General features: G+C 35.4%; 3 protein-coding genes and 1 pseudogene across 5 annotated transcripts in view; 3 read left to right on the forward strand and 1 right to left on the reverse strand.

The window, feature by feature from the left end:
• The window catches only part of LOC108969146 (neuropeptide Y receptor), a 229298-nt gene that overhangs the window by 21966 nt on the left and 179520 nt on the right, over positions 1-27812 (forward strand). The gene's annotated exons all lie outside the window — the stretch shown is intronic.
• On the reverse strand, positions 7550-8743 carry LOC108969148 (phospholipase A1-like). The gene is made up of 3 exons (XM_018933700.1): positions 8695-8743; positions 8362-8635; positions 7550-8286 (listed from the first exon to the last, which is right to left on the reverse strand). The coding sequence occupies exons 1-3, from the start codon at positions 8735-8737 to the stop codon at positions 7563-7565; spliced, it is 1041 nt and encodes a 346-aa protein (XP_018789245.1). The 5' UTR covers positions 8738-8743; the 3' UTR covers positions 7550-7562.
• LOC108969147 (pancreatic triacylglycerol lipase-like) lies at positions 13649-15310 on the forward strand. Its single transcript, XM_018933699.1, has 3 exons — positions 13649-13698; positions 13758-14031; positions 14099-15310. The coding sequence occupies exons 1-3, from the start codon at positions 13656-13658 to the stop codon at positions 14820-14822; spliced, it is 1041 nt and encodes a 346-aa protein (XP_018789244.1). The 5' UTR covers positions 13649-13655; the 3' UTR covers positions 14823-15310.
• LOC108969133 lies at positions 17128-18379 on the forward strand (annotated as a pseudogene).

Consider the following 27812-nt stretch of genomic DNA (forward strand, 5'->3'; position numbering starts at 1 on the left):
TATCAATTATTTTTTGTCCACGTTTATGCAAAATGGCACTTTTTGTTTTGAATCGATATTGCAAACACATACAGCAAGTGTGTACTTCTTTGATAATAGTTAAAAAATGCTATAGCCTAAACCGCTAATTGCCTTTTCTAATGATGATGCCGACGAGATTAAAACCGATATTGGGCCTTTAATAATTTGAATATTATTAAAGAGAAAAGTTGAAATTGACAAAAAAATAAAAAATCGAACCATAAATAAATTTAAGTTTCTACAATATAATCTTGTATTTTTCTGTTACAGAAAGTTCCTAATACTTAAGAGCGAACTAAGAAAAGTACATTAATTCTCTTGAGACTAACACCAGAAAGGTCAAATCTAACAGTGAAGAGCATAAAGCGAGCTTTGTGTTAGAGTTAATTAAAAAGTTGGCTAAAGCGATTAGTTTCAAATTTTAACACGAGCTCCTTATATATATTTTTTAGTAATTAATCGTAGATTTTTTTCTCGCCGAAAAAAAAAATATTTTTTTTTATAAACAATTAAAGATAGAATTTTCGCTATCAATAGCATCGAATGCACTCGGGAAACGGCTGGAATGGGTGCCAGGCCACAGCGGAATCGCAGGAAACTGTAAAGCTGAAGCTGAGGGCACCCTACAGCCATTATCGGTAGAATGGGAATGGATGGGTGCTGCCTTATCGTCTTGCGGTATACTATTACATATCTGGGATTCGCGGAAGCTTGGTCAGCGCTGGGACACAATCGGTACGTGATTTGTGACAAAAGCCTTTCGGCCCAAGATCGATGGCAAAAGATCAGGTGATCGCTTTGTCCTCGAAAAGGTTAGCCTCTCCTTAGTAGTGGGGTTTTTAACGGGACATTGCCCTGTTGGCGTCCACGCAGTAAGTCTGGGAACCCTACCGGACGCTGCCTGCCGAAGATGTATGAAAGAAGATGAGGTGGAAACAACTCAACACTTCCTTCTTGACTGTACCATGTTTGGGCGGTCAAGACTTAAGCACTTGGTTGCGCATTCCTTCGGATATCCCAACGAGCTTACGGTAGTGGAAATGAAACGTAAGTGTAAGTTTTCATTGGCCACCAAGCGTTTTGCAAATCTGCAGTTCGAACGCAGGAGTTCTTCCTTTCTATGACATCACAAAGTACTACACATGGCAGTCCATGTGCGAACATTCTGATCAGCCACCCTCACCTAAAGCCCGAAATTTTGGTAAAAAATCAATGTTTTTTTTTGACAAACCGCCATTCCACCAAAAAATATTATTTTGCTTATTTCTTCGATTAATTACTAGATTTAACATTACTTTAACGAAATTTGCTAGAATTTTTAAGTTCGGAGGATACGGTTCAGAGATATCCACTATATCCCCAAACCGTCCTTTTTATGAATAGATCCCGGTGAACAGCTGTAGTTCCTTTCAAAATAAATATTTATACCCTGAACAGGGTATATCAAGGTTGATACGAAGTTTGTAACACCCAGAAGGATTCGTCGGAGACCCTATAAAGTATATACATATATAAATGATCACTATGTTGAGCCGAGTCGATTTAACCATGTCCGCCTGTCTGTCTGTCGCTCTGTCCATCTGTCGGTCTGTCTGTCTGTCTGTCTGTACATATACGAACTAGTCCCTTAGTTTTTATACTCTCGTAACAAAGTTGCTAAAGAGAGTATTATAGGTTTGTTCACATAACAGTTGTTTTTTTAGTCCTAAAACTAAAAGATTCAGATATATAGGGTTATATATACCAAAGTGATCAGGGTGACGAGTAGAGTTGAAATCCGGATGTCTGTCTGTCCGTCCGTCGGACCGTCCGTGCAAGCTGTAACTTGAGTAAAAATTGAGATATCATGATGAAACTTGGTACACGTATTTCCTGGCTCCATAAGAAGGTTAAGTTCGAAGATGGGCAAAATCGCAACACTGCCACGACCACAAAATGGCGGAAACCGAAAACCTATAAAGTGTCATAACTAAGCCACAAATAAAGATATTAAAAAAAACTTGGCACAAAGGATCGAATTAGGGAAAGGCATATTTGGACGTAATTTTTTTGGAAAAGTGGGCGTGGCCCCGCCCCCCACTAACTTTTTTGTACAAATCTCGAAAACTACTATAGATATGTCAACCAAACTGTATAGAGTCGTTTGTTTTAGGCATTTCCATATACAGTTCAAAAATGGAAGAAATCGGATAATAACCACGCCCACCACCCATACAAAGGTTATGTAGAAAATCACTAAAAGTGCGTTAACCGACTAACAAAAAACGTTAGAAACATTTATAAATTTTTCGGAAGAAATGTCAGAAGGAAGCTGCATTCAGGCTTTTTTAAAAATTGAAAATTGGCAAGGCGTCGCCCACTTATGGACCAAAAACAATATCTCAGGAAGTACTCCACCGATTTCAATGAAATTCGGTGTATAATATTTAACTTAACACCCTGATGACATGTACCGAATATGAGTGAAATCGGTTCACAACCACGCCTGAAATCTCGATTATCACTTTATCATACGAGAGTATAAAATGTTCAGTGACACCCGAACTCAGCCCTTTCTTACTTGTTAAAATATCATTTTGAAATTTTGCAAACGTCATTTTCTCTTCAAGAAACCGCTCATTGAACGATCGGAGTCAAGTTCATGTATGGAAAACTTTTGCATTTGACGATGTATCTTCACAAAAGTTGGGACAGGTTATTTTCTAGGGCAACAATGTAATCTCCGAAAAAATTGTTCAGATCGGCTTACTATAGCATACAGCTGCCATACAAACTTGTATGGAAAACTTTCATATTTGACGTGGTATCGTATTCAGATTGTATTACTATAGCATATAGCTTCCAAATAAACTGAATACATAGTTACTAAAAGAAATTCACCTGTGAAGGGTATATCGATGCAGACGAAGTTAACGTTTTTTCTTGTTTTACTAATACTAAGTCTTGAAATACAGTTAAAAGATACCATAATATGTGTAAAAATGTTTGGTCAATAAATTTAAAGGTTTTCTCTGAAAAACAAAAAAATCTGGAAAATTCGCTTATTTCGGCCAGCTTACTGTATATAACCCCTTAATGTTCCCACCACATTTTGAAAAAGATCTAAATTTTTCCCATTCAAGTAGATTTACGGATGTATACGGTAACGTGATTTGGTAATCAAAATTTATTATATCGGTCAATGTCTCCTTATAGCACCAAACACTAAGTATTCATGCTTATCACACCGGCGGCGAACTGTTAGTAATACATAAGGGTATTATATATAATATTATTATATACACATATGTATACATATTATTTCCTCGAATGTTTTTATATTTGGATAAATTTTAGAAATACCATCATTACCTCCTTATCTCTATTATTCTTGTCATTAATTTTTGACAGTGTATTTATCGCTATTTTGTTACGTGTTGTAATGAACTATTAAATTCATTTATACCTTCTGTTATTTATGTCTGCTTATTAAATTTACGAATTGTTTACTTTATCGTGATTTGTGGTAATGCGTATTGTGAATAAGGCCGAAAAAGTATTGGACAACTATAGAACTATAGAAACGCTACGCACTTTTTAAGATAGACTATAAATTATCAGTGAGATAACGAATATCAGCATTGAACGCTGACGCAGCCAAAATTATATTAATAAATCGTTTCACTTGGAAGCTATAATAACCTTCACAAATAAAAAAGTTTTCCAAACAAGAATTTGAATTTCGTCGATTAGTTTGCATATATCTTATAGTAGTCCCATGTCAGCGGTTCGAATGTGCAGTTTTTTGAGGAGAAAAGTGTGTGCGCAAAATGTCAGATCGATGTGTCAAAGATCCGAGTGACATATATACGGATACACCGACGGGCAAACAAACGGACAGAGTTATATCGTCTCAGCTCATTAGGCTGATCAGTTATAAAATATAAAAGGTCAATTGAAAAGTCCCCGGCTTGCCTTAGGAAAACACATTTTTTTTTTTTTCTTGGCAAAATTGTTTTCTTTTTTCGACATATTTCCCTTCAAAAGTGTTGCACTGATTACAGCGACCATTCAACTTTTCGATACCTATACAACTTGTGTCCTTTGCTACCAATTAGGCCTCACCACTTCACTTGCCGAAAATGTCTTAACAGTAAGCAAGCAGATAAGAGAACAAGAAATAGTCACAAAGGTATGATCTTTAGAATGCGGTGGATGTTGAAGAATTCGCAGCCTAATTCATGGATTTTTGTCGTCATTTTCCCTGACTTGTGACACAGTGCATTGTCTTGGTCCTCCCAACGGCTTTGTAATAGTCGCTCCTTCTTCTTTCAAGGTAGTTAATAAAAATTATTACATGCCCATGGATGAAATAATGGAATAATGCTTCACATATTATCACATATCGTTGCAAAAATACGGGTATATTACATTAGAAGATCTCCTGATACTGGTTTTTCAACCATTGTTGTTTTTGGTAAAAAAAGTTATTTATTACAGAAGATATACGAAATGGCATCGACCAAATTAAATTTTGTAATAAACACAAATTTAAATTTGACCATTCCTTATGGATTGCTCTTTGCAATTCCAATACTGTTAGGTATTGGTATATGGCGTTGGCATACACCTTCTTGGATGGAATGTCCCATAGATTCTCGATGGGTCCGGTTTTACTGCTGGCCATTCCAATACATAAATATTTTTGTTTTCTGAAAACCCTCGAGTAGATGGGGCTCTATAAATTCGAACGTTATAGTGTTGAAAAGTCCTCAGTTCACCCCAATATTGTTCACCAAACTGCACTAACACCTTATTCAGAAGCTCTATGTGTTTCTCTGCGATTCGTCTTGAATGTTTCTAGCGAATCGGTTTTTTTTTTTCTCACGACGAATATCGCGTTAATAATATTGAAAACTGTCGAACCTATCTAAGTTAAACTTATTTTCTTCACTAAATATGACGGATTGCTATTCGGTGACACAAAAAAGTTACTTTTATGCAAACTGAAGTCGCACCAACTTGTGTCTTTGCAAAACTCTCGGTTTGGCATTTCTCTTTTCATATCGAATGGTGTTATCTGTTTTCGGGATTTGTTGGACGCGTCGAGTAGTCACTGGAAAAGACAACTGACACCGTATTGACAATTACGTTATTACTAACCGCCAAACGCCTGATTTCTCGAACTTCCTTTCTTTTATTAAAAGTTGTCGGACCTTTCGAGGTGTCTTACCATATTTTAGAGATCTTTTAGAAAATTTTCAATCGTGTTCTTATTTTTTTCATTCTCGTTAAAACGTAAAAACATTCCAGTTTCTGAGATTTCCAGTATATGGAACTGCTCTTCAATAGTAAAGATATAAAAATTGATTTGAGACAGGAATAAATTTATTACACACTTTATTTAATATAAATAAACAAACAAGCACGTGGTCAATCAATTTGCAACCGATCTGCATATAATCGCACCCAGCAATGAACTGTCCCATATACTTATTTCGGTTTAGCGATACAGTATAGCATAAATTTATTGGGAATATTAAAAACTTAATATTAAATAGAGCAAATGGTTGGAATTAAAAAACAAATTTTAAAAAGCGATGTCGTCACAATTTTTTCTAACTTTTTAGTTAGAATAAATATAGGGTTCGCTTCGTGATCATAAACAGAAATGAGTAGGATTTATTATCAAAGAAATAAAAACTTACCGTGCGGTTTTGAACTGTCGATGAAAAAAGCATCCTGCTCAAAGAACAAATTACAAAAACGAATATATGATTTTGTTTACTTCAGCTAGCTTAATTAATGCAGAGTACTCGATAGATCCAGATATTATTTGCAGCAGAACATTGGCAGATGTTAACACCTTCTGCATTAACCTAATCAACTTTTCAAGTTTGAACCGCTCGATGGCTTTTAAACACTTCTCATTAATTGGGTTGAATAATGTAGGATGTGGGATGGAGATTCTTTTGTTTATATTGGCAATTTTCCACGAAATTTTTAACACCTCGAATGAAACTTAATAGATCCTATAAATTACACACTTTACAACATTTTTGCCAATAATTGCCACCTGCACTTTGGAAAAACGAAACGTTATACAGTTGAAGTATTTACTACCAAATTTCAGCTGTATTCATTGCTTACTTTGCCTGAGTAGCCGCTGAAGTTAGACGTGTTTTTATAAGCTTGCTGATTTCGTATTCTTGGGTCCGTGTGACTTTTTCCTATTTCCAAAAATATACTGAACCATAAGGCGCCGTCGTTTACAAGGTAGAAATGAAGGAGCAAAGGGCTATCCCGAAAATCGAATCTGCGAAGTGTTTCGACCATTGGAAGAAGCGGTATCATAATATCGAATGGCGACACATTAATGTAGATCGAAGTAAGATTAACTAATTTTATATTCATTTTCGCCACATGTTACAACAGAGCAGTTTTGTTAACTTAAATTTGGCGAATTCTTAAGTAACATTGTAAAACTCATTGGCCAGCAGGACTACAATTTTACTTATTTCGCATATAACGCAATTTTCTCGCAACATTCTGCTACAGAGAATAATAGTTGTGTTCACCTAACGGTTGTTTGTAACACTGAAAACTAAGCTAGATGGATTTGAAGTTATTTGTATATAACTAATCAGGTTGACGAAACGAGTTTAAATATGAATAACGGTCATATAAGTTCTCTAGCAGTCAGAAAAGTTGGTATTACAGATGGACGTGACCAGACCACAGTCACGCCCACAAAGCGCCAGGAATCGAAAAAGCATATAACGTCTAGACATTAAATTTGGGTACATATGAGTAGCAGTAGCCAGGGACACCTGCTCGCTAAAGCCTTTCTAAAAGTCAGCGTGATCCGCCCATAAAGCAACCAAATTTGGTGCGAAGGGGATTGGGCAACCGCAATCACTTGAAAAAATGGTTATTTCACTTCTAGTATACAAATCAACAACCAATGAATATATTACAATAACACTTTGAACAAGTGGTGCCTTCAATATGTTATTGTCGAAATCGGGCTAAAACTTTTCAAAGACTCAGACACCAAACAACTGGATACCAGTATGCATGGCAGATTTTTATCTAAAGTATCGGTCAATCTGTGTATTCTAAAATAGGTAAAATCGGGTAAATCGCGTAAATATATCCCTTAGTCCCCATAACCTATAAAACTATTTTCGAACAAAGGCTGAACTTATGTCGATGAATGTGTATGTGTATATTCAAAAACTATATCTCCTAATAACAGTGTACGTTCTGGCCTATGATTGTAAAAAATATAAGCAATACTTTCTACTTTTATGTAAAATATATACTTTATAATGCGAGAGTACTACTTTTGAGTATAAACATTATTGAAATTCACTATAAAAGGTTGTTAATATCTCACTAAGTTCCTGTACTGAGAGACGAGTTTTAGAAGAATTTGGGTTTAACCACGATGTGTTCCAGAATCTTAAAAGCGAACGTAACATATTTTGTAAACACACAATTAATTATCTTCTCATATCACATCTTTATTAGTAATTTTCATCACTTTATATGCAATCATTTTAAGATGAACCGAAACCATAAGGTGAAGAACTACGTACGGGCACGTAATAATCACCATTCACCATATAAGCATTTGTTATTGCACCCATTTTCACACCACTGTAAGAAGTGCCACAATCATCTTTCACTGCTTCCTGATAGTCACCACAACGCATACTGGGGAAGTCATCACGAGCCACAGCCTCAGCGTAGTAGGCGGTGGAGCGCGCATGACTGCAAGCACCAGTTAAATCCAAAAGACAGCCAGGTTGAGTCTTACCACCATTCGGGTAGAAGGCGCCCTTACCAATTGGTTTGAGGAAACCGAGTAGACCGCCATTGGTCTGAATGGACTCAACATAATTGGCATCGTTGGCATTCAAACGTTTGTTGGGCTTATTATAACTGAAGAATGGCAGGGCGGGGTCCAAACCGACTATGGCGTGAAGTAATCCATGTTTAGTGTTCTTACCGGCATAACCGGCTACATGAGCACCTAAACTGTGACCGATCACTTCGGTTTCATCCAAATTCATACCAAATTTATCGACCAAAAAGTTAATCATACTGGCCACCTTTTCGCCTGTCTTTGGTACCGCAATAACAGAGGAGGCATAGTCGACGGAACGTGCGCGTGCCCAATCGACAATGATCACATTGTATTTTCCACGTGCCAACCAAGATGCACGGATATCCTTATTCATACCAGCGTTGTAGCCCTGAGTCCAACCGTGTATAACGAATCTGTGGATGTTAGTGGTTATACTTATGTAGTATCACCAGATGCTTAAAACACTTTTCAACCAGTTTATATCATACCTTGTTGGATTGCTAGCATCGAAGCCGGAATCGGTGATGGATTTGACAGTTTCGGTAATCTTTACTCCTTTAGATGGGTTGCTATTTGTGTAGAGGTAGAAAGTCACTGGAACTGGCAGTAGACGACTTTGCATTTCTTCCTGCTGCTCTAAATCGGCCAAAATTTGTTCACCCTCCTCGGTTGAGACCCAAACAAATGAGCCATCAGCTTGAGGAATATACCAACCATCCTCACCACTGACTCTTTTCCCTTCGGGAATGGCTACTGCAGCGACTAAGGATGAAATTAATGAATTTCCATGCACTGAATACAAGCAAGTAGTAGTAGATTACCTGCGGTTAGCGCACAGATTGCTAAAGTAATCACGACTTTCATTGCAAACTCAATGGGAGATACTAATAATTTTGGAATGAATGCAAGCCAATTTATATAGTAAGTGCAAATGCATCAAATAAATTATTGACGAAAAATTTAAATGCGATAACTATGACATGACGGTGATAATATAAAAAATTAATTTCATTAAAGAAGATATCAATTAACTTAAAGAATGTGCTTTATTATTAAGAAGATAAGAGACGGGAATTATACTCTGCATGGGGTATATTATGTGATTTAATAAATCGTAATTTTAATAATTAATATTTTCATTTGTATTGAACATTCTTATCAATCCTGGATGGAAACTCGTCTTAGAACAAATTATTTATTTCAACAGTATTTTTTACCTCGAGAAATTCCTTTTTATTAATTTTTTTAGCATAAAAAAAATCCTTAATCAAAACGATATAATTCACAAACTGATGATGCCATATGTGATATTTATACACATGCCATTTGTAGCGGAGGGTTAACTAAAAATTTTATGGATTTAATTGGCATACAACCATCTATGTATCAGACTGGGCACTTTTAAATTGACCTCTTATATATTTTATAGGGTCCACGACGTTTCTGGGTATTACAAACTTTGCGATAAACAGCTCGAGGTGATTTTTATTTTCTTTTGTAATACAACGAACGTATGTTAATAAAATATAAATTTGTGACTAAGGGGTATGGTTCGGATGTCTCTGCTGTGTGGTCGCACAACCGAAACAGACCGATTATTCTCACAGATGACACCTTAGCGTGCTGTGATCCATATTGACCTGCGGAAAACGATTACCTGCTTATACCTTTTTGTGTTGTACCATATTTTTCTAAAAACAGCTTCGCTTGGCGAAAGCCGAACATTTGCTGCCAGTAACAATTTCTTCAGAAACATACCTTAATCATACATATTATTCATGGCAACCATGTTAAGTTATGTGACGCACTCCAGCACCATTGTTGATTTAATTTTAACGAATATGATGCCTATATCCCACCACCAATTTCATCTTTCCTTTTTGATCTACAAGGTTCGTTCCAAAGTAAACAGGAATCTAAAATATTTATGTCCTCACGACCCCTTTGAAAACGTTGAAACCACTCGTGCACATTGCTACGAGATAGGCAATCATCGTCATAAACTTGTTTCATAAATTGAAACGTTTTGGTAAAAGTTTTAACAATTTTAAAACAAAATTTAATATTGTCCTTTATTCGAAGGTCATTTTCGCATAGATAACATAAACATACTGACATTTAAAACGAAATAACTTCACTTCTAATCAATGAAATGTCATGAAATTCTCACTGGACAATCGATAAAGATAGCAACTTCGACCGCACCAATCGACATATAGATGGTAATAGATGGAATTGAATTTATCATAAGAAGTACACGAAATTAGCGCCAAGGTATTTAGTGAGATATTAAGAACCTTTTGAAGGGATCTTCATTAACATTTGTGGTGCAAAGTAGTAATGCAGGGCTAAGTTCGAATGTGACAGAATATTTCCCACTCTCGCATTTTGAAGTGAATGCGGAAATTACATATATATTTTAACTAAAAATCAGAAGTGCTGCATTTATTTTTCACCATCATCAAGAAAATATACTGTTATTGGAAAAATATGATATCTGAATTTCCTTAAAATTTATTAAATATTATCTTTATGGATGTATGGTGGATGTACGAGATTTTACTCATTTTTGGGACAAGGGAATATTCACAAACTCCTCCATTCTCTCCAAATTTTGTATACTAGATTGGCCGATATTCTTGGAAAAAAGTCAACCAAATGGAGTGGGATCAAATATTTGTTGTTCTTCAAAAATTTTAGCCGGACTTCGACAATTGAGGGCTTTTCTTGTTCAAAGTGTTATATCTGTATATTCGTTGGATCTTCATTTGTATACTGGAAGTCAAGAAATCAGGTACAATAATTAATCTGCAAAAAAAAGTAGGTGTAGTCGTTTTCAGCCTTTGCACATTTCCGAAATGTATGATTAGAGTTGTTGTTAACTCGGCTATAATCGCGTAAGCGGTGTCTACGCCATTCAAGAAGAAGAAGAAGATTAGAGTGATTGGGTAACTTCAGGTACCAAATTTGGTTGAAATTTATCGGTTAGTTCCTGAGTTACACTCACAGCTCTTTTACATCACTCTCTTAGTTTCGGTAATATATCTCACATATTGAGTCATGGGTAATTACATTTCAGTTTCGACATGTTTAGACGTGTGATGCTATTTCTTAAAAATCACTATTTTATTTCGATTACTTCGTTTCTATTGCATGTAAAGTGAACGAATTATGTAGAATTTAAAATTGAGATAGCTTGATCATTGTGTATACTTGATACATTTTACCCTTTACTTCCGATACATGTATGTATTCCGATACATAGATCATCTTGCTTGATCTACAACTTTGTTTCCGGCGTTTTCTAATAGACGTCTCGATTTAATCGATAAATGCTTAACCTTAACAAAATATTTGTAGAGATCTGTTTGCATCCGAAACTTATTCTCAACGGAAAATGTCACTTTTTGAGCCGAATTCTTGACATTTGCGGAATATTTTGCTTCCATGCTTTACTGAGGCTAACACCTATACTGATAATACTATTACTTCTACCATTTACCTATTACTACTACCATCTATATGATTTCTATTAGATATTAAAAAAATATAGAATTTTTGTAAAGCAACGTTCGTTTACAAAAAAATGGATTATAAAGCATTTCGTGTGTTAATTAAGCATTGCCTTTTGAAGGAATAAAGGAAACACTTTTGAGCCGTTTTTATAAAATAAGCCTTAAATTTACAAACAAACCGACGGAAGCAAAGTTGTAGACCTAAAGGTGACGATATTCCCTATTATAAGGGAACAGTGTATGATATGAACATTAAATCTAACAGAGGACGCTGACAAGTCCAGTTTTCCCAATATGTAGATTTAGTCTATAGGTGCCTACGTTTTGAATACGTAGAAGGAACTTCCTTTAATTAATTATGTGTGAAATAAATTTAACTTTTAGCTAAAAAACTGCTTCTTGAAGAAACAAAACTGAAAGACACATCTACTTAAAATTAAATAATATCATGAAAACAAGAAGAGACTTACTCAACCAATTTTCGAAAAGGCAACTGTACTCGAATTTATTTATTTCTTTAACTTCTTACTCTTTCTAATGACAATACGTTTTTTTGACAGTGTGCCTATCGCTAGTTTGTAACTTATTGTAGTGAGCTATTTTTACTACCTATTAAATTTATTAATACCGTTTATTAGTTTAAGATTTGTTTACTTTATCGTGATTAAAACGTATAAATAAATAAGAAAAAAAAAATAAGTGGTTTAACATTATAGAACGCTGTCTACTTTTGCAGGCATAAAAATCAATGCGATAACCGATATCAGCGTTGAATGTTGACGTAGTCGATAGTATGTAATTATTATTAAAATAATTTCAATCCATTTTAATTTTTGTTTTTTCTTTGGAGAGCTTGGGGTCTAAGACGAAAATAGTTTTCAAGTGTAAAAAATAAATACACTTCTTAACCCATAGTATTTTTCATTTTTCAGTTGACTAAATTGTTGCCAATTAAAAATCTGAGCGCACGGCTTGAGAACTTAGAAGATAGTATATGATTTATTTATAGTCATAATAAAATAGAAGTGGTAATAAATTTTGAGTAGGCGAGTCAATTTTTCAAGGGCAAATTTTACTAAATTGATTAACGACTTTTGAAAACTGCAACTGACCACGCCTTATAATGACGTTGATATACATATTTATTTAAGAGTGACACTTAGAAAGCTCCGTGTCTTGGAAATAATGTATTGTGGTGCTGAACACCCTTACATCCGTTATAAGAATTCAAACTTCCAGTTGACTTTATACCGTATCTATCCGTCAATATGTAAGATATCTTCATATCATAACTTCACGTTCGTATTGGATATTTTTTAGGGTTATGTCAAAAATGTGTGAAATTCGTCACATTATATAATGATTTTCTTAAACATTATCAGTATGCGAGTAATTTCCACAAAATTGCTTCAAACATGTTTTCGAGTATTCTTGATAAATTCTCATAAATTATTTCGAAATATCTCAAAATATGCCTGTGAACGTTGAAAGTTTTGAGAGTATGAAATACTCTCTTACATCCGCATTTAGCTGGTTTATCCCAGTCATATATCTGTCATTCTATGGACTATAGCGAAACTACTCAACTATTAACGAATACTTAAAATTTAATCAAAAGTATGCGATTTTAATTGTTATTAACATCGAATCCCAATATGCACATCTTAAAGCTTTCTTTCAAAGGCAACGCCAAAGTAACGAATAATGCTGGTATGTATGGTGTGGAAATAATCATAGACCATTGGGAAATATGAACCCAAATCTTTCACTGATCATCCAGTTTTATATTCCTTAAACACCAAATACTTACAATCGCAACATATTACCTTACTGAATATACTTGAAAAGGCAAAAGACAGTGTGGCTCTGCAAGGCGTTAACAATGTAATAATTATTTCGTAAAGAATGTTAAACTCTAATGCAACAAACTATATTGCGATTAAAGAAACTGACAGAAAAATTTTAATTTACCACTTATAGAGTGTACTTCTAGTATCTTATCTTCGTAATAATAAAGCACTTCGACAATACTAGTCGATAACCATTTGAATAAATGAGCGATTTTTTATCAATTTAAATTTATACTTTTACAACGCTATGTCATGGTTATCGCTTTTATGTTTTATGAACATTAAGCTACTATTTTGTTGATAACGGTTTGTATTATCTGACTGACATCGAAACATAACGCTACTTAAGACCCCCCCTGTTATATAAATTGATTTGGATTCATTGAAGAATTAATAGTATTTCCCATTGAGTTGGCAATGAAAGTCGTGATAATTTTAGCAATCTGTGCGCTAACCACAGGTAATTTACCGCTAGCTGTAATCAGTCGCATGAAAATTATTCATTGACTTTATCTTTAGACGCTGCCGTACCCATTCCTGAAGAGGAACGTGTCAGCGGTGAGAATGGTTGGTACATTCCTCAAGCTGATGGCTCATTAGTTTGGGTCTCAATCGAGGAGGGCGAACAAATGCTAGATGAATTGGAGAATAAAGATGAAATAGAGGGCCGACTTTCAACAGTGCCGGTGAGTTTCTACTTGTATACAAATAGAAACCCGTCAAAAAAACAAAAGATTACCGAAACTGCGAAGTCTATTAACAATTCCGACTTCGACGCTAGCAATCCAACGAGGTGTGATATAAACTGGTTAAATGTATTCAAAAGAGGTGGTGATAAGTCTAACATCCGAATTTCACAGATTTGTTATACACGGTTGGACTCAGAGCTACACCGCCGGCATGAATAAGGATATTCGTGCTGCCTGGTTGGGACGTGGCAAATATAATGTGATCATTGTCGATTGGGCACGCGCACGTTCCGTTGATTATGCCACCTCTGTTGTTGCGGTACCCAAGGTTGGCAAAAAGGTGGCCAGTATGATTAACTTTTTGGTCGATAAATTTGGTATGAATTTGGATGAAACCGAAGTGATCGGTCACAGTTTAGGTGCTCATGTAGCCGGTTATGCTGGTAAGAACACTAAAAATGGAATGCTTCACGCCATAGTCGGTTTGGACCCCGCCCTGCCATTCTTCAGTTATTCTAAGCCCAACAAACGTTTGAATGCCAACGATGCCAATTATGTTGAGTCCATTCAGACCAATGGCGGTCAACTGGGTTTCCTAAAACCTATTGGTAAGGGCGCCTTCTACCCGAATGGTGGTAAGACTCAACCTGGCTGTCTTTTGGATTTAACTGGTGCTTGCAGTCATGCGCGCTCCACCGCCTACTACGCGGAGGCTGTGGCTCGTGATGACTTCCCCAGCATGAGTTGTGGTGACTATAAGGAAGCAGTGAAGGATGCATGTGGCAGCTCTTACAGTGGTGTAAAAATGGGTGCAGTGACAAATGCTTACATGGTGAATGGTGATTATTATGTACCCGTACATAGCTCCTCACCTTTTGGCTACGGTTATGCTTAAAATCTTTAGTGATAATAATGTATTTATGAAAGCATTGTTTTATAAGAACAAAAGGATATTAGTTAATTTTTTATTTAAAAACTATTTTATTTATTTTAATATTTTGTGTGTACGTGCTCTTTACTTATACAAATAACTTTGTCTAAGTGCTGGTAAACTTCACAAACAATACTGGAGTTTTGTATTAGTGGTTTGAGTTGATTTTAACCCAAAGATCAGTCGCAATGGGTGATAAGGAACTTACTTAGGTATTAAGAGTAGTTACATGTTTTCATGTCCCTGTAATAAGTAGTGAATTTCTAAACTCTGTTTTATCAAAACCTCAGTTAATACGTTAATAAGTTATTTGGTAAAGCGTATTTTTTTGAGGCTGTTTCGCAATAAGTGCTTGCGAGGTTGAGTACCGGCATAAACAAGAGAACTCTAGGTTGAAAATTTCGATTTTATTTTAAATATATATTTCGTTCGAAATGCCGATAACCGGAAAATTCGATCTGTATTACTTTTCATACGGGTCTAGCATTGACCAAAATGTGTTAAGTTTACCCACAGGAGATAGAATAAAATCCACGTACTGAAGTAACCTTCCAAAACACTTCTGCAACATTTTCAATGATTCGATAGCTTTGATTACATTGGAAACACACAATTTCAACAAAACTCATTCTTAAACTATTTTTCTGGTAAAAATCGCCAGATGAAATTTTCGGGTTTTAAATAAACAAATGTTTGATCGCCCTATGAAGACTCTGTCACTACACTTTTTAAATTTTTTAAAGGTAAAATCTTAAGGGTATTTTTCTGTTATGACACTTACAATATTATTCTTTATTGTCGACGGATATAAGTAGAAGCTTTTTGGTCTGTCGACCACCAACACTATCGCCGAGTAACTTTATGGCGTGCTGTGTTCTGCTGGTATTCTTGGAACTTCTGTTTCAAATAACCTTAGAAGGAGCTGAATGGTCTTCATAAAAATCATTCGTGTGTAGTATATGCATTCGGTGATAATTGTCTGTCGCGAGCAGGTGTTATTCAAATAGGATTGAGAACACTTTAACGACAAACCATGTCCAGGACTTCCATTAACTATTAACTGATTAGATTAATTGATTAGAAATTGGTACTTGAGGATCGACGATTAACATTCAGGGATCCTACTGGCATCGTTGGAATATCAGAAGAATCAGTGAATCCATTCTGAAATATCAGTTGGGTCTAAGAAAAGTAGAATCGCGATTGGTTCCAAATTCACTATTTTTTTCCGAGAACAAAGTCGCGCTAACGGCTGCAAAACAATGCATTTCGACTGCCACGATATCAGTAAACGTAGTATTACTAGCGATATGTTTTTGATTCATGCTTACGAGCCGGAACCGAATGATCAATCGACCGAATATCGTGGCAAAGGTGAGTCGAAGCCGAAAAACCGTGTCAAAAATCTAGGTAATGTTTCTTCGGTTATCGAGGTGTGGTGCACTCCGAATTGCTTCCTACCGTCCAAATTGTCAACGAAGAAGGGAGGAGTATTATTACTATACATTATTTAATTGCCATCTTGCTGATCTGTGGATGCGACGGGGTATTAGAAAAATCGCAATTAAAAGTCAAGAGTGAAAATATAGAATTAGTATTTTTGAATTCCTCATCATAAAAAAGTAAAAACCAAAAGTGTTACCCAGGGGATGTAAAAATATCTAGTATGGACCATACTTAACTTCTAGGGGTATAAAAACAGATTTTGGTCGATTTTCAGGCATACTCGACAAACAGACCACATGTCATCAAAATCGGTCCTGCTGCTTCGGAGGCGTTTGGCAACAACGTGAGACGAGAATTTTATGAAGTAGTATTAATAGCCATATGCTAAATCTATTAGCTTAAATGTGGATTAGTTAACTAAAAAGCATTTCGAAATATGCATGTCCATCTATACATTTAAATTAATTCTCCGCTTATTAGTTTCATTGATTGCGACATCCGCTTCATTAATTAAAATGTTTACCATCGAAAGTAAATCAGCACCCCCTTATACTAATTATGCTAACTGATAAAAATGAAAACACTCCATAGTGCCGCCTATGGAGCTTTGAAAAATAAACTTTTATCTGCTAAATTTGGGTAGGTGTGTGCTAAAAGAAATGCAGTAATTCTAGATACGATCTTTTTTTTTCGTGACCAATAAGCGTGAGCATTTCCTTTAACTGATTTAATGGAATGTCTTAATAATTTATTTGATTCGTTTATCTGATGCACTCATAATGTACTTAAATATCGATACTCCCGAGTGTGTATAAAACGTCATACTTTCCCCAAAAGATCAATAGTAGAACATTAAACCTAAACAATGAAAGTATTGGTGATTTTGGCGGTTTGCGCTCTAACAGGTATTTACACGAGCACTACAGAAAGTACTTAAAGGTATATTGAACTAGCAAGACTCATATAAATTCCGTTTCAGTTGTTGCCGTTCCCATTTCTGAAGACGAACGCATAAGCGGAGAGAATGGTTGGTATGTGCCACAGGCGGACGGGTCCTTAATTTGGGTCTCAACCGAAGAGGGTGAACAAATGCTAGATGAATTGGAGAAACAGGAGGAAGTACAGAGTCGTCTGTTACCAGTGCCAGTGACTTTCTACCTCTACACAAATAGAAATCCGTCAAAGGCACAAAAGATTACAGAAAGCTTCAAGTCCATATCCGAATCCGAATTCGATGCTAGCAATCCAACAAGGTGTGACATAAACTGATCCAGTATCACCAGATGTGCATAACATTTACATTTCACTACAGGTTCGTTATTCACGGTTGGACTCAGAGCTACACCGCCGGCATGAATAAGGATATTCGTGCTGCCTGGTTGGGACGTGGAAAATATAATGTGATCATTGTCGATTGGGCACGCGCACGTTCCGTCGATTATGCCTCCTCTGTTGTTGCTGTACCTAAGGTTGGCAAAAAAGTGGCCAGCATGATCAACTATTTGGTTGATATACATGGTTTGAGTTTGAATGACACGGAAGTGATCGGTCATAGTTTGGGTGCTCATGTAGCCGGTTATGCTGGTAAGAACACTAAAAATGGAATGCTTCACGCCATAGTCGGTTTGGACCCCGCCCTGCCAYTCTTCAGTTATWMTAAGCCCAACAAACGTTTGAATGCCAACGATGCCAATTATGTTGAGTCCATTCAGACCAATGGCGGTCTACTSGGTTTCCTCAAACCAATTGGTAAGGGCGCCTTCTACCCGAATGGTGGTAAGACTCAACCTGGCTGTCTTTTGGATTTAACTGGTGCTTGCAGTCATGCGCGCTCCACCGCCTACTACGCGGAGGCTGTGGCTCGTGATGACTTCCCCAGTATGCGTTGTGGTGACTATGAGGAAGCGGTGAAAGATGATTGTGGCACTTCTTACAGTGGTGTGAAAATGGGTGCAATAACAAATGCTTATATGGTGAATGGTGATTATTACGTACCCGTACGTAGTTCTTCACCTTATGGTTTCGGTTCATCTTAAAAGATTATTATCTTTATAGATGAAAACCATAATTTTTAATGATTTTAATATGTAAAACAAATAATAAAAAAGTAAACCAAAAAAAGGTTAACTGAAAAGAGTTTGCTTGAGAAAAAATAAATTTCGTTAAAAAAGGACCAAAATTAGGCAACGAGTTAAGCGACAGAACCGACTGGATTCGGTAGAGAGCATTCCTAGCTAACGAACAAGAGGCTGTTTAGTTGACTCCAAACACCTGGTGAGTCTGGACAAACATTTTCGCACAATGTGTTTCTGGGAGTGGTGCAAGTCGAAAATGCAGCTTTCGTTAGAGATGTACGTCAGAGGCCACTGATGAAGACATTGCTGGGAGACCTGCGACTTCGACAAACACCGGCAATGTGCTTCGCACAGTTTTGAAGTCAGACCGTTGACTAAGGATTCGTTTAATTGTCCAGATGTTTAGTTTATCAAATGCTGTGGTTCCTGACAGAGCTGAAGAGCCTGAAGGAGCACTTGAACATGCTCATGGTGTTTGCAAAGATGGTCCCAAAAGTACTCACTGACGACCAGAAATTACGACGAGTGGAAGTGTGGCAAGGAGATTTGACCCCCAATTTTTGAATAACGTAATCACAGTTGACGAGTCATGTATCTTTGAGTATGATTCTGGGACAAAGAAGCAATTTTCCGAGTGGCACACGCGATTTTGAAATGAACAGAGGAGATCCTCGGATCTGAAGGCTATTGAAGTATGCCTTCCGGGACGCCTTCAATGCTGGCAGCGCTGCTTCGACACAGAAGTGTTTAAAGAATTGAGGCAAACCCTGTACAACTCTACAAAAATACATTTTTTTTGTTGCCTGTGATATCTAAGCAAATTTTCATGCTTTGGTATCCATATTACGACGTTGTTCTTGAAAATATTGGATGTGCTCTTAGTTCTAAGATAATGGCATGTAATGGATAATTTGAAAAATACCGGCTTGATAGTAAGACAAATTTAGTTTTCCAGTTAATCATGTGTTCTGCGTTACTTCTTGCGCATTAAAAAGTCACGTGATCTTTATTCTAAGGCTCCTTACCGAAAATTTATTCGGAAAACTTTAAGGTTTTACCAAAAATCAAAAGTGGATAGCCTAAAAAATGTCGTATTTTACTCAAAAGAAATTTCGGTTTCGTCTCAAAAGTTATTCGCATAGACTACCCAGAAATAAACATGTCACCGTATACCCAGATATCGATACATTCTACCAATGAATGTGAACAAGAGGATGAAATATACACAAAATTTATTTTCTTAAAATGAGCTCGGTCTGACTGTTCTAGATAGTGAATCGAGGAAAATTTTCCTGTTGAAAGTCGAAAAATTTTAAAATTTTGAAATAATTATGCAAATATACAAGTAGTTTGGTAAACTACAAGTAACTCTCGATACATATTTGTGTACCAAGTTGGACTATCTCCGTAATTATCTGGAGGCATTTTTGGATAATTTTAATAATTAAAGTGAAGAGAAGAGAGGGCGGTTAAACCATTGTCTAAAAGTGGAAGAATAAAAGGAGGTTATGAACTGGAAAATTGTAAAAGAAAAGCTTTTAAAAGTCGTTTTCTTGGAATATAAGATATGTTGGCTTCAAGTGATTTTCTGTTTTCTTTCATGTATACTAATTTTGCACAGCAAAACTGATATTATAATTTTGTTCATGTTTTCTGATTTTTGTAAAAACAAATATTATATTTTAAAAACTATTCAATTAATTATAACCATATAGGTTAGGTTGGGTTATGTTAGATTAAAACATTGATTCTAAGAATGATCTCACTTGGACTGCTTAGAACGCCGATCCGTTGTGGTACTTTTAATCTCTTATGTACTGGATCGTAAGACCTTTACGATCGAGTGTTTTTAGCCCGTCGTAAATTTTTTGAGGCGGCTAATATCGGTTTCGGCGATATCTCTTGGTTCCCCGAAAGTAAGAATACCGAGATATTTCAACCTCAGTTTTGCAACACTGAACAATGGAGAACAAAGTGTCTCCATATTTTCATATCAACCTCCCTCATACAACTTTTATAAATAGCGTCCAGCGTGGTTCAAGCCTCACCGCAGGAATGCCTATTGGACGGTGTCCAGTAAGTGCTCTTACAATAGAGGCAACATAAATTTTGCTGAAAGCAAGTAGTTCATTATATTGCTTGCCTTATACTCTATGTAGTCGACGAGTGCTTGCTAAGCGCACACGAGGTCCATTGGTTCAGTAATAGAATGCAAGACCTCAATGGAAATCCAACTCGGTCCCTTTACAATGTGATCAATTGAGCCCTCTCAGGATTTGCAATTGTTAGCGTTTCCTCTGTGACCAGGCACCCAAACAAGCCTGCTGATGAACCAGCTTGAGAACGAAGGTGGATTACAAGTACCACTACATCTAATATAACAATTTTATAGTCCATCTGATTCTTTTCTATAACAATGTATATATATATATATGTATATATATATTATTCAAGCAGGAAGATTTTGGAATAAAACTAGTGTGCATTTAAGACATGCCATATCAAGTGGTAACATTGTCAAAATCAGACCATCACTCTCCAAACCCCTTTATATCGAATATGTGGACCTCAGTGCTTACCACATTTTTCCGAAACTATCAATCGGTCATTCTGGGAGATTATTATTATTTAACATTATTTGGAATTATTTTTTCTGTTATAATTGAGCATTTGCATTTAAATTTGGAACAATCATGTCAATATTTTCCGTAGCCCCTATATACCTGTGTACATATAACATATTGGTAACTCTTGATGAAAATTAGAAAGCACCTTTGCGGTTCAGTATTAAATTTCAGTCGATTGGCACAAAAGTATTTCTCCAGCCTTGAATCGCGAAAATTACGAGAGTATGAATTGTTTGGTTGCCCGCAAACTTTCCTCTTTCTTCATTCTATGTGCGTACATACATAAGTTCATTTAAGTGTGTTTAAAGTAAAATCTTTTGAAAATTTTTATACTTTAGAGAATTTGCATTGAACTTCACTTAAACCTGTCATCAAATGCGAAATATTTAAGCGTAATTTCAAGCGCTAGGGGGCGTGTAATGAAAATTTTATAAAATGCCTTATCTCTCTGTCGACAGTTATGATAATATGTTGACGCACAAAAGGAGGCAGGGCATATACTTTTCAACAGCTGTTGACTTTTGCTCTTTGCGCTGTACTTGCGTACAGACATATTGCCTTAAGTGAATGTGAGTTTATTATACATATGTATGTACTTATGCATATGGAGATGCCTGAAATAATACGAGCATTGGCAGACACACAAATAAAAGTGAGTACATTGATAATTGTTTATATGCTTTATGCACAGGTATATACGTAAATAATATGTTGCCATATTTGAGAAATAAATATTTGTGCATAAGTTCGCTGCCGTCAGACTTTTTATGCCATTTTGAAGCCATTAGATTGGCAATACACCAAAGAAAAATTTTATCATAATTTAAAAAAATAGAGTTCGAAATAGAAATTCAAATCTATTTGAAATACAATTCTATATTGAACTGCTTTTCAAACTTATGGTAATGTAGCTGTCATGATAGCTTTGTATGGCACTGCCTCAGTTTTTTCTTGTAGAATATTTCCTATTGTAGTTCGTGCAGACTTTAGACTTATATCTTGAACGCTTATGACCAGTAGCGGTGTTAGGGTAGGGCGCGGTTGGGCGATCCCCAGGGCGCCTGTCAAAAGAGGCGCCGCAGACGCCCTCCAGCTCATGCTCATAGTTCGAGGTCTGGGTTATGACAACGAGGCGAATATGAAGAGAAAAAATATTGGGGTTCAAAGGAGAATTCTCGACATAAACCTATTAGCTGTTTATGTGTCATGTGGCTGTCATAGCTACAATCTAGTACTATGCGATGTCGCTAGGTCATCCGTAGGATCAGTCACTTTGTTTGGGGTACTTCAGAGGTTGTTCACATTGATCCATGATGCTTTGATTACTTTGGCTCTTGAAAGTCAGAAAACTGATGTTCAAGTGTCTCATGACGCTACTACTCTGTCCGAACAGCTAAAAGATTTCAGCTTCATAGTTTCATTGCTTATTTGGTATAACATACTTTATCAAATAAATATTGTAAGTAAATCTCTACAGTCAACAGATATGGATTTTGGTAAATGTACTGAAATGTTGAAAAAATGCTGCAATTTCTTGGAAGACTACAGAAATACAGGCTTTAAAAGCGCTATTTTAACTGCGAAGGAGTTGGCCGAAGAACTGGAAATTGAATCTGTAACAAGAATTCGCCATGTTAAGCGTCAAGCTAGTGAAATTGCACGCGGTGACCCTATAACTTCTCCAGAAAAAGAATTTGATGTTGAATTTTTCAACTGTCTTTTGGACACTACATTAATTTCAGTTAATGAAAGGTTCGAACAGTTAAATGAGTACTCTGAATCTTGGTCTTTTTAGTACAATATTAAACAGATTCCAGAAAAACCCGACCTTGTCAAGCTCTGTAGTGATCTCCAATTAAAATTAACTGTATACTCTAAATCAGACATAGATGGTTGTATGTTGTGTGATGAACTTGTAAGGCTGACATCCTTTTTGCCTAATCAAAATGTGGTTACTCCCATTTTTGTTTTAAATTTCTTCAAAGATTGCAACTTACGAGAACTGTATCCAAATGTATGGATAGCATTGCGAATATTATTAACTATACCTGTAACGGTTGCTAGTGGGGAGCATAGCTTTCCAAAGCTGAAGCTGATAAAAACCTATCTTCGATCAACAATTTCTCAATCTAGATTGACAAACGTAGCAACTTTGTCAATTGAAAACGAAATTGCTGAAAATATCGACTTTGACAACCTTATAAAAGAGTTCGCTGATAGAAAGGTCAGAAAAGCAAAATTTTATTAGTGTTTTTGTAATAAATGGTTATTTTTTATAATAAATAATTCTTTCTTTTAATAAACGGTTATTTCATTAAATGTTTTCGCTTTTTTCGAATGGGTTTGAATTGCAGTTGGAAGGCGCCGTAGAAATCTCGCCCAGGGCGCTGGTAGTGTTAAAACCGGCACTGCTTATGACACTTTGTGACAGTGAGGACTTTAATTAATTGTTTATAGAAAAGAATTAACTTTCTATAAATATATAACAGAAGATAAATGTTGAAACATTTATTTAAATAAATCTGTTTGTTAAATTTTCTGACCTGCCAAAAAATTTCTTTATAATATGTGGTGGTATATGTATTATAAAAGCTCGTTCATTTCTCTTTATCGTGTCAAAGGTATTCATTCTCAGTTCAGAGTAAATCGAGGTGTATCTCGTGCATATATAATAAAATTGCAAAGGATCTAACTCTATTGCTTCTTCTATTGTGTAAATTTGTATACGTTTCATAACAAGGTGGTTAATTATACATAAAAATGCAGGCCTCGGTTTATCTTACGTAATATGGTAAGACGCTTTGTATATATGTATGTATATGTATGTATATATATGTTAGGTCGTTTTCTTAGTATATTTTGAAGTGATGGATCTCTAGGTGTACTCCCTGGTTGAATTCCTCTTAAAAAAATTTGTCATTTGGAACACCTAAAACAACTTTATCAAACTCTTTGACAGAATTTGAGAGTAATGTCTTCCCTTTTCCCCCTAACACACATATTCATCATATTTTTTCTTCATCGTTGACATCTATATATGTAATCGAAGTCATAATCATATTCACCTAATGTGTATACCTTCTTTTTTATAAAATTTATCTTCATCGATTTTTGAATATTTTTCGCCTATTTGATTTACTTGCGCTTTATGGTTGGTTCCAAAAACATGTATATAACCTTTGTATATAACCTTTCAATACAAAATATAAATTAATTACCAATCCTTTGAATTGTTACTACATTTTCTTTTATTAACAAGAAAACACATAACTACAGTTGCACCGACGCTTTTATACAATAAAAATAGTGTTCCAATCTAAACTATTTCTTCCGAGATTGTATTATTGCCTTAGAGTCATACCAAATTTCATGAAGATATATCGTCAAATGAAAAGTCTTTTACGCAGACACTTAATTCCGATTGTTCAGTTTATGTGGCAGCTATATGGTAAAGTGATTCGATCTGAACAGTGCCAAAYATTGTGAAGAAATCTCGTCAAATGAAAAAGTTTTCCATACAAAACCTATTGGGAAAAAACAGCTTTTCTCAACAAGTTTTTCTTATATAAAAAATGAATTATTTTAGTAGAACTTTTTTATTGTKACAAACATCAACAAAGAAGTTATGAATTCTTTGGAACAAAATCCGGTGACCCCTCGCCAAAAAGATGCGCTTGCCTTGGCAGAATAACTCCTTAAAGGGTCATCTTAAGAGCAAAAATACGTGTTTTAAATCAAGCCTTAACTTAAAACTTAAACGAAGGAAAAAAAACTGTAAGTTTGATTTTTGGCAGAGACTTTTATAAAACTTAAAACAAGGAGGCGAGAAATCTTCTTTTAGACACATGCCGCTCTAGTTGGATGCTAAAATTTAAAGGATAATTTCTTACATAACACATATGTATGTATAAATAATATTATTAATTGCTGTGTAATTTGTGCTTAAGTTATTTATCGAACTTAGTTTTTGAAACCAGTTGTAGTGATATCAAACATTGCTAAAGTTTTAAAAATGTTCGCAAGAAAAAAAAAACATTTTTTTGAAAGAGTTGTAATCGAAAAAACTCGTCTAAGTCTTAAGAATTGTATCTCAAAGACCTGTTTAAAACTTCTTGAAAATCGGTTAAGTAGTTTTCGAGAAATCTTGCCAACCGACTTCAAAAACATAGTTTCGAGAAAAGCGCCTTTAAATACGGCGCTCTTACCACAGCTATCCTCGAGCGCACAAGTGCTCAAGGCTGTATCTCTTTGAAACTAAGTATTACTCGAATCTACTTGAAAATTTAGGACAATATTCTAGAAGTGTTGTAGAATTTAAAAAGACAGTAAAGAAATTCGATTTTTTGAAACCCGTAAACCCATGTAACTTCTTAAGTGTGATCGGCAAGTTTTTATAGCACATAATGCTATATTGCTCTGATAGCGCCGGTTTCGAAAAATGAGCAAAAAAAAGTTCACATGGATAGTTGAAAAACTGTTGGACTAATTCGTATATGCACTCCTGGTCATTAGGTTAGATGCACGTTTACTTGCTGATATGCAAAATCATTACGTACTTTATGATACTTTAAATATAAAAATCAAATGATTGTTCAAACTTAACAAAATTGTGTTTTTCAATAATTTTCTTAATGCTACTCAAAAAAGATGCCATTTTCTTCATCATTAGAAAAGACACACTTAAGCTTTCAAAATTTTTATAAGAAAAGTAATTTTTTTTACTTCAATTTTTAGTTCATGTTAATATTTAATTTATAAGAAAAAAAAAAAAAAAAAATAATTCCAGTAATGAGACTACCTCTTTTGTTAGTAATAATTTCATATATCCGGTCCTTCATTGAATGATGCAGGGAATCTATGTAAGTCAAGGAAATTTTCCTCCCAGTTTAATAGCTTCTGTTAATGTTTTCTTATCCTCGTATTGCTTTCCTCCTTCGCTTACTTTCCATATTAACCAGCGCTTAACATTTACAATGAAAAATCCAAGGAGTTACTCGAAAGGCATCTCTTAATTTTGGAAATACGGACTCCAGCAATGTTTTGAAGCGATCGCCGTACATTTTCTGATCGATAAAAATCAATTTATTTGTTCCATAAAATGTGTTGGCACCCCATACCATGACCTTCTCGGCTGTGCTGGCGACTTAAATATAGTTCATCTTTCCGCAAATCATGATAATAGCATTCAGTGTCATCAGTAAAAACAAGTGAACGCCAATCATTAAGTCTAGTATCAGATGATTTCCACGTCATGTTTTCCTTCGCGAATCGCTTCTCGCAAATCAACCAACTATGACCAAATATTTTTCGGGAAAGAATCGAACTTTTATATGAAAGGCATTTTGGACCACAATTTATTTAAGAAGAACGCTGCTGCACCGAACCTAAGGACAGCAGTGTATACAGACAGACGAACCTGGCTAAATCGACTATATTGTATGTATATTTTTTATATTATTAATATATATATTTTTTTTAATTTTTGTAAAAAGGCCTTTACTATATATTTTAGTTTCTCTGCTCCTAAAAAATAATTTATTGAGTCAGAGCTTGACCGTAAACATTTTGATGTTAATTTATTTTATGGCAGCAATATAAATTGATTTCCAGATGTAAAACATTCTTTTCGTAGGTCAATCCCTACTAATTCGAAAAGTTGGCCTTAGGACTTGTTTGTAGTTAGAACGAAAGATGTTTTCAATGGAATTTGTTTAAATGGGATTGGTAAATTATTTAGTATCATCGGAATTCGCGGTATGTGAGCTAGTTGACGAGCTACTAGGACAATTAAATTGTCCTTCAATTCCTTCCTCAGTTCCTTCCCCATTTTTAAAGCCAATTCATGTGGTGGGAGCCCAGAAGGGTTTTACGAATTTGAAAACTGGGGCTTATGGACTGCTTCTTCAGTATTAGTCGTGGTGTATATCGATTTGTGTTCCGGAAACTTTTTGAATAATTAAATCCTTTATTTTGTTTACATTATCATTCCTGGGTAACACTATTGCCTTAGAACACAACTAACAAAATACCTTTTAGTGCAAATTCTCGATGTCAGTGTACACTGCATCTATTAAAATTTCTAAACTATGGACTATTTGGACTGGAGACTCATCCAGAAGAATATTACAATTACTCCTTAAATTTGCAGTGAGAAAAATTCTTTCCCCACATTTAAGCAATTGCGGTAGAAAAGCACCACCAGTGATTTAATGAAGATGAGCTCTCATATTCATCCGTTATTTTATATTTTTAATCCAAGTTCATAAAGGCGACGGTGTAAAGTATGCTTTGATGACATCTGCACGCTTACCTCTGTTAATGACAGGAAAAGTCTGTTGGAAATCTCCAGCAAATACGTCCATGAGAGCAAAGGAGTTTCTAAGGTCTTTTAATATTATGTCTCTTTATGAGCTTTATGGTTCATGGTGCATTCATCCCACATAATCAATAAGGCGTCTTACAATGGTTAACCAAAAGGCCCATTTTTGCCTAGATAATAGAACATATTGATTGCTGTTCACGATTTATGAATAACGGAAGTTTGAAAGAGGAATTAGCAGTTTTTGTTTTTTATTCTTTAGAAGAGTTGCTGCAATTCCTGACGAAGCAACTGCTATTCCTATCTTCCCTGATTGTCAGTACCCGGGTTGTTATTCACGCTATTCGCCCTTGTCGGTGTGTTGCAGCTTAGCTAAATGTTAAATAATATTCTCTGCTATAGCCTTTCTGCTGGGTATTAATAACTTCGTAGGAAACTTCATTCAATATTTTATTATTTGCTTGAAATCTTAATTCGCAATTATTCC

Source organism: Bactrocera latifrons, unplaced genomic scaffold (assembly GCF_001853355.1).
Source record: "Bactrocera latifrons isolate USDA-ARS-PBARC rearing strain unplaced genomic scaffold, ASM185335v1 scaffold_241, whole genome shotgun sequence".
NCBI classification, from domain to species: Eukaryota; Metazoa; Arthropoda; class Insecta; order Diptera; family Tephritidae; genus Bactrocera; species Bactrocera latifrons.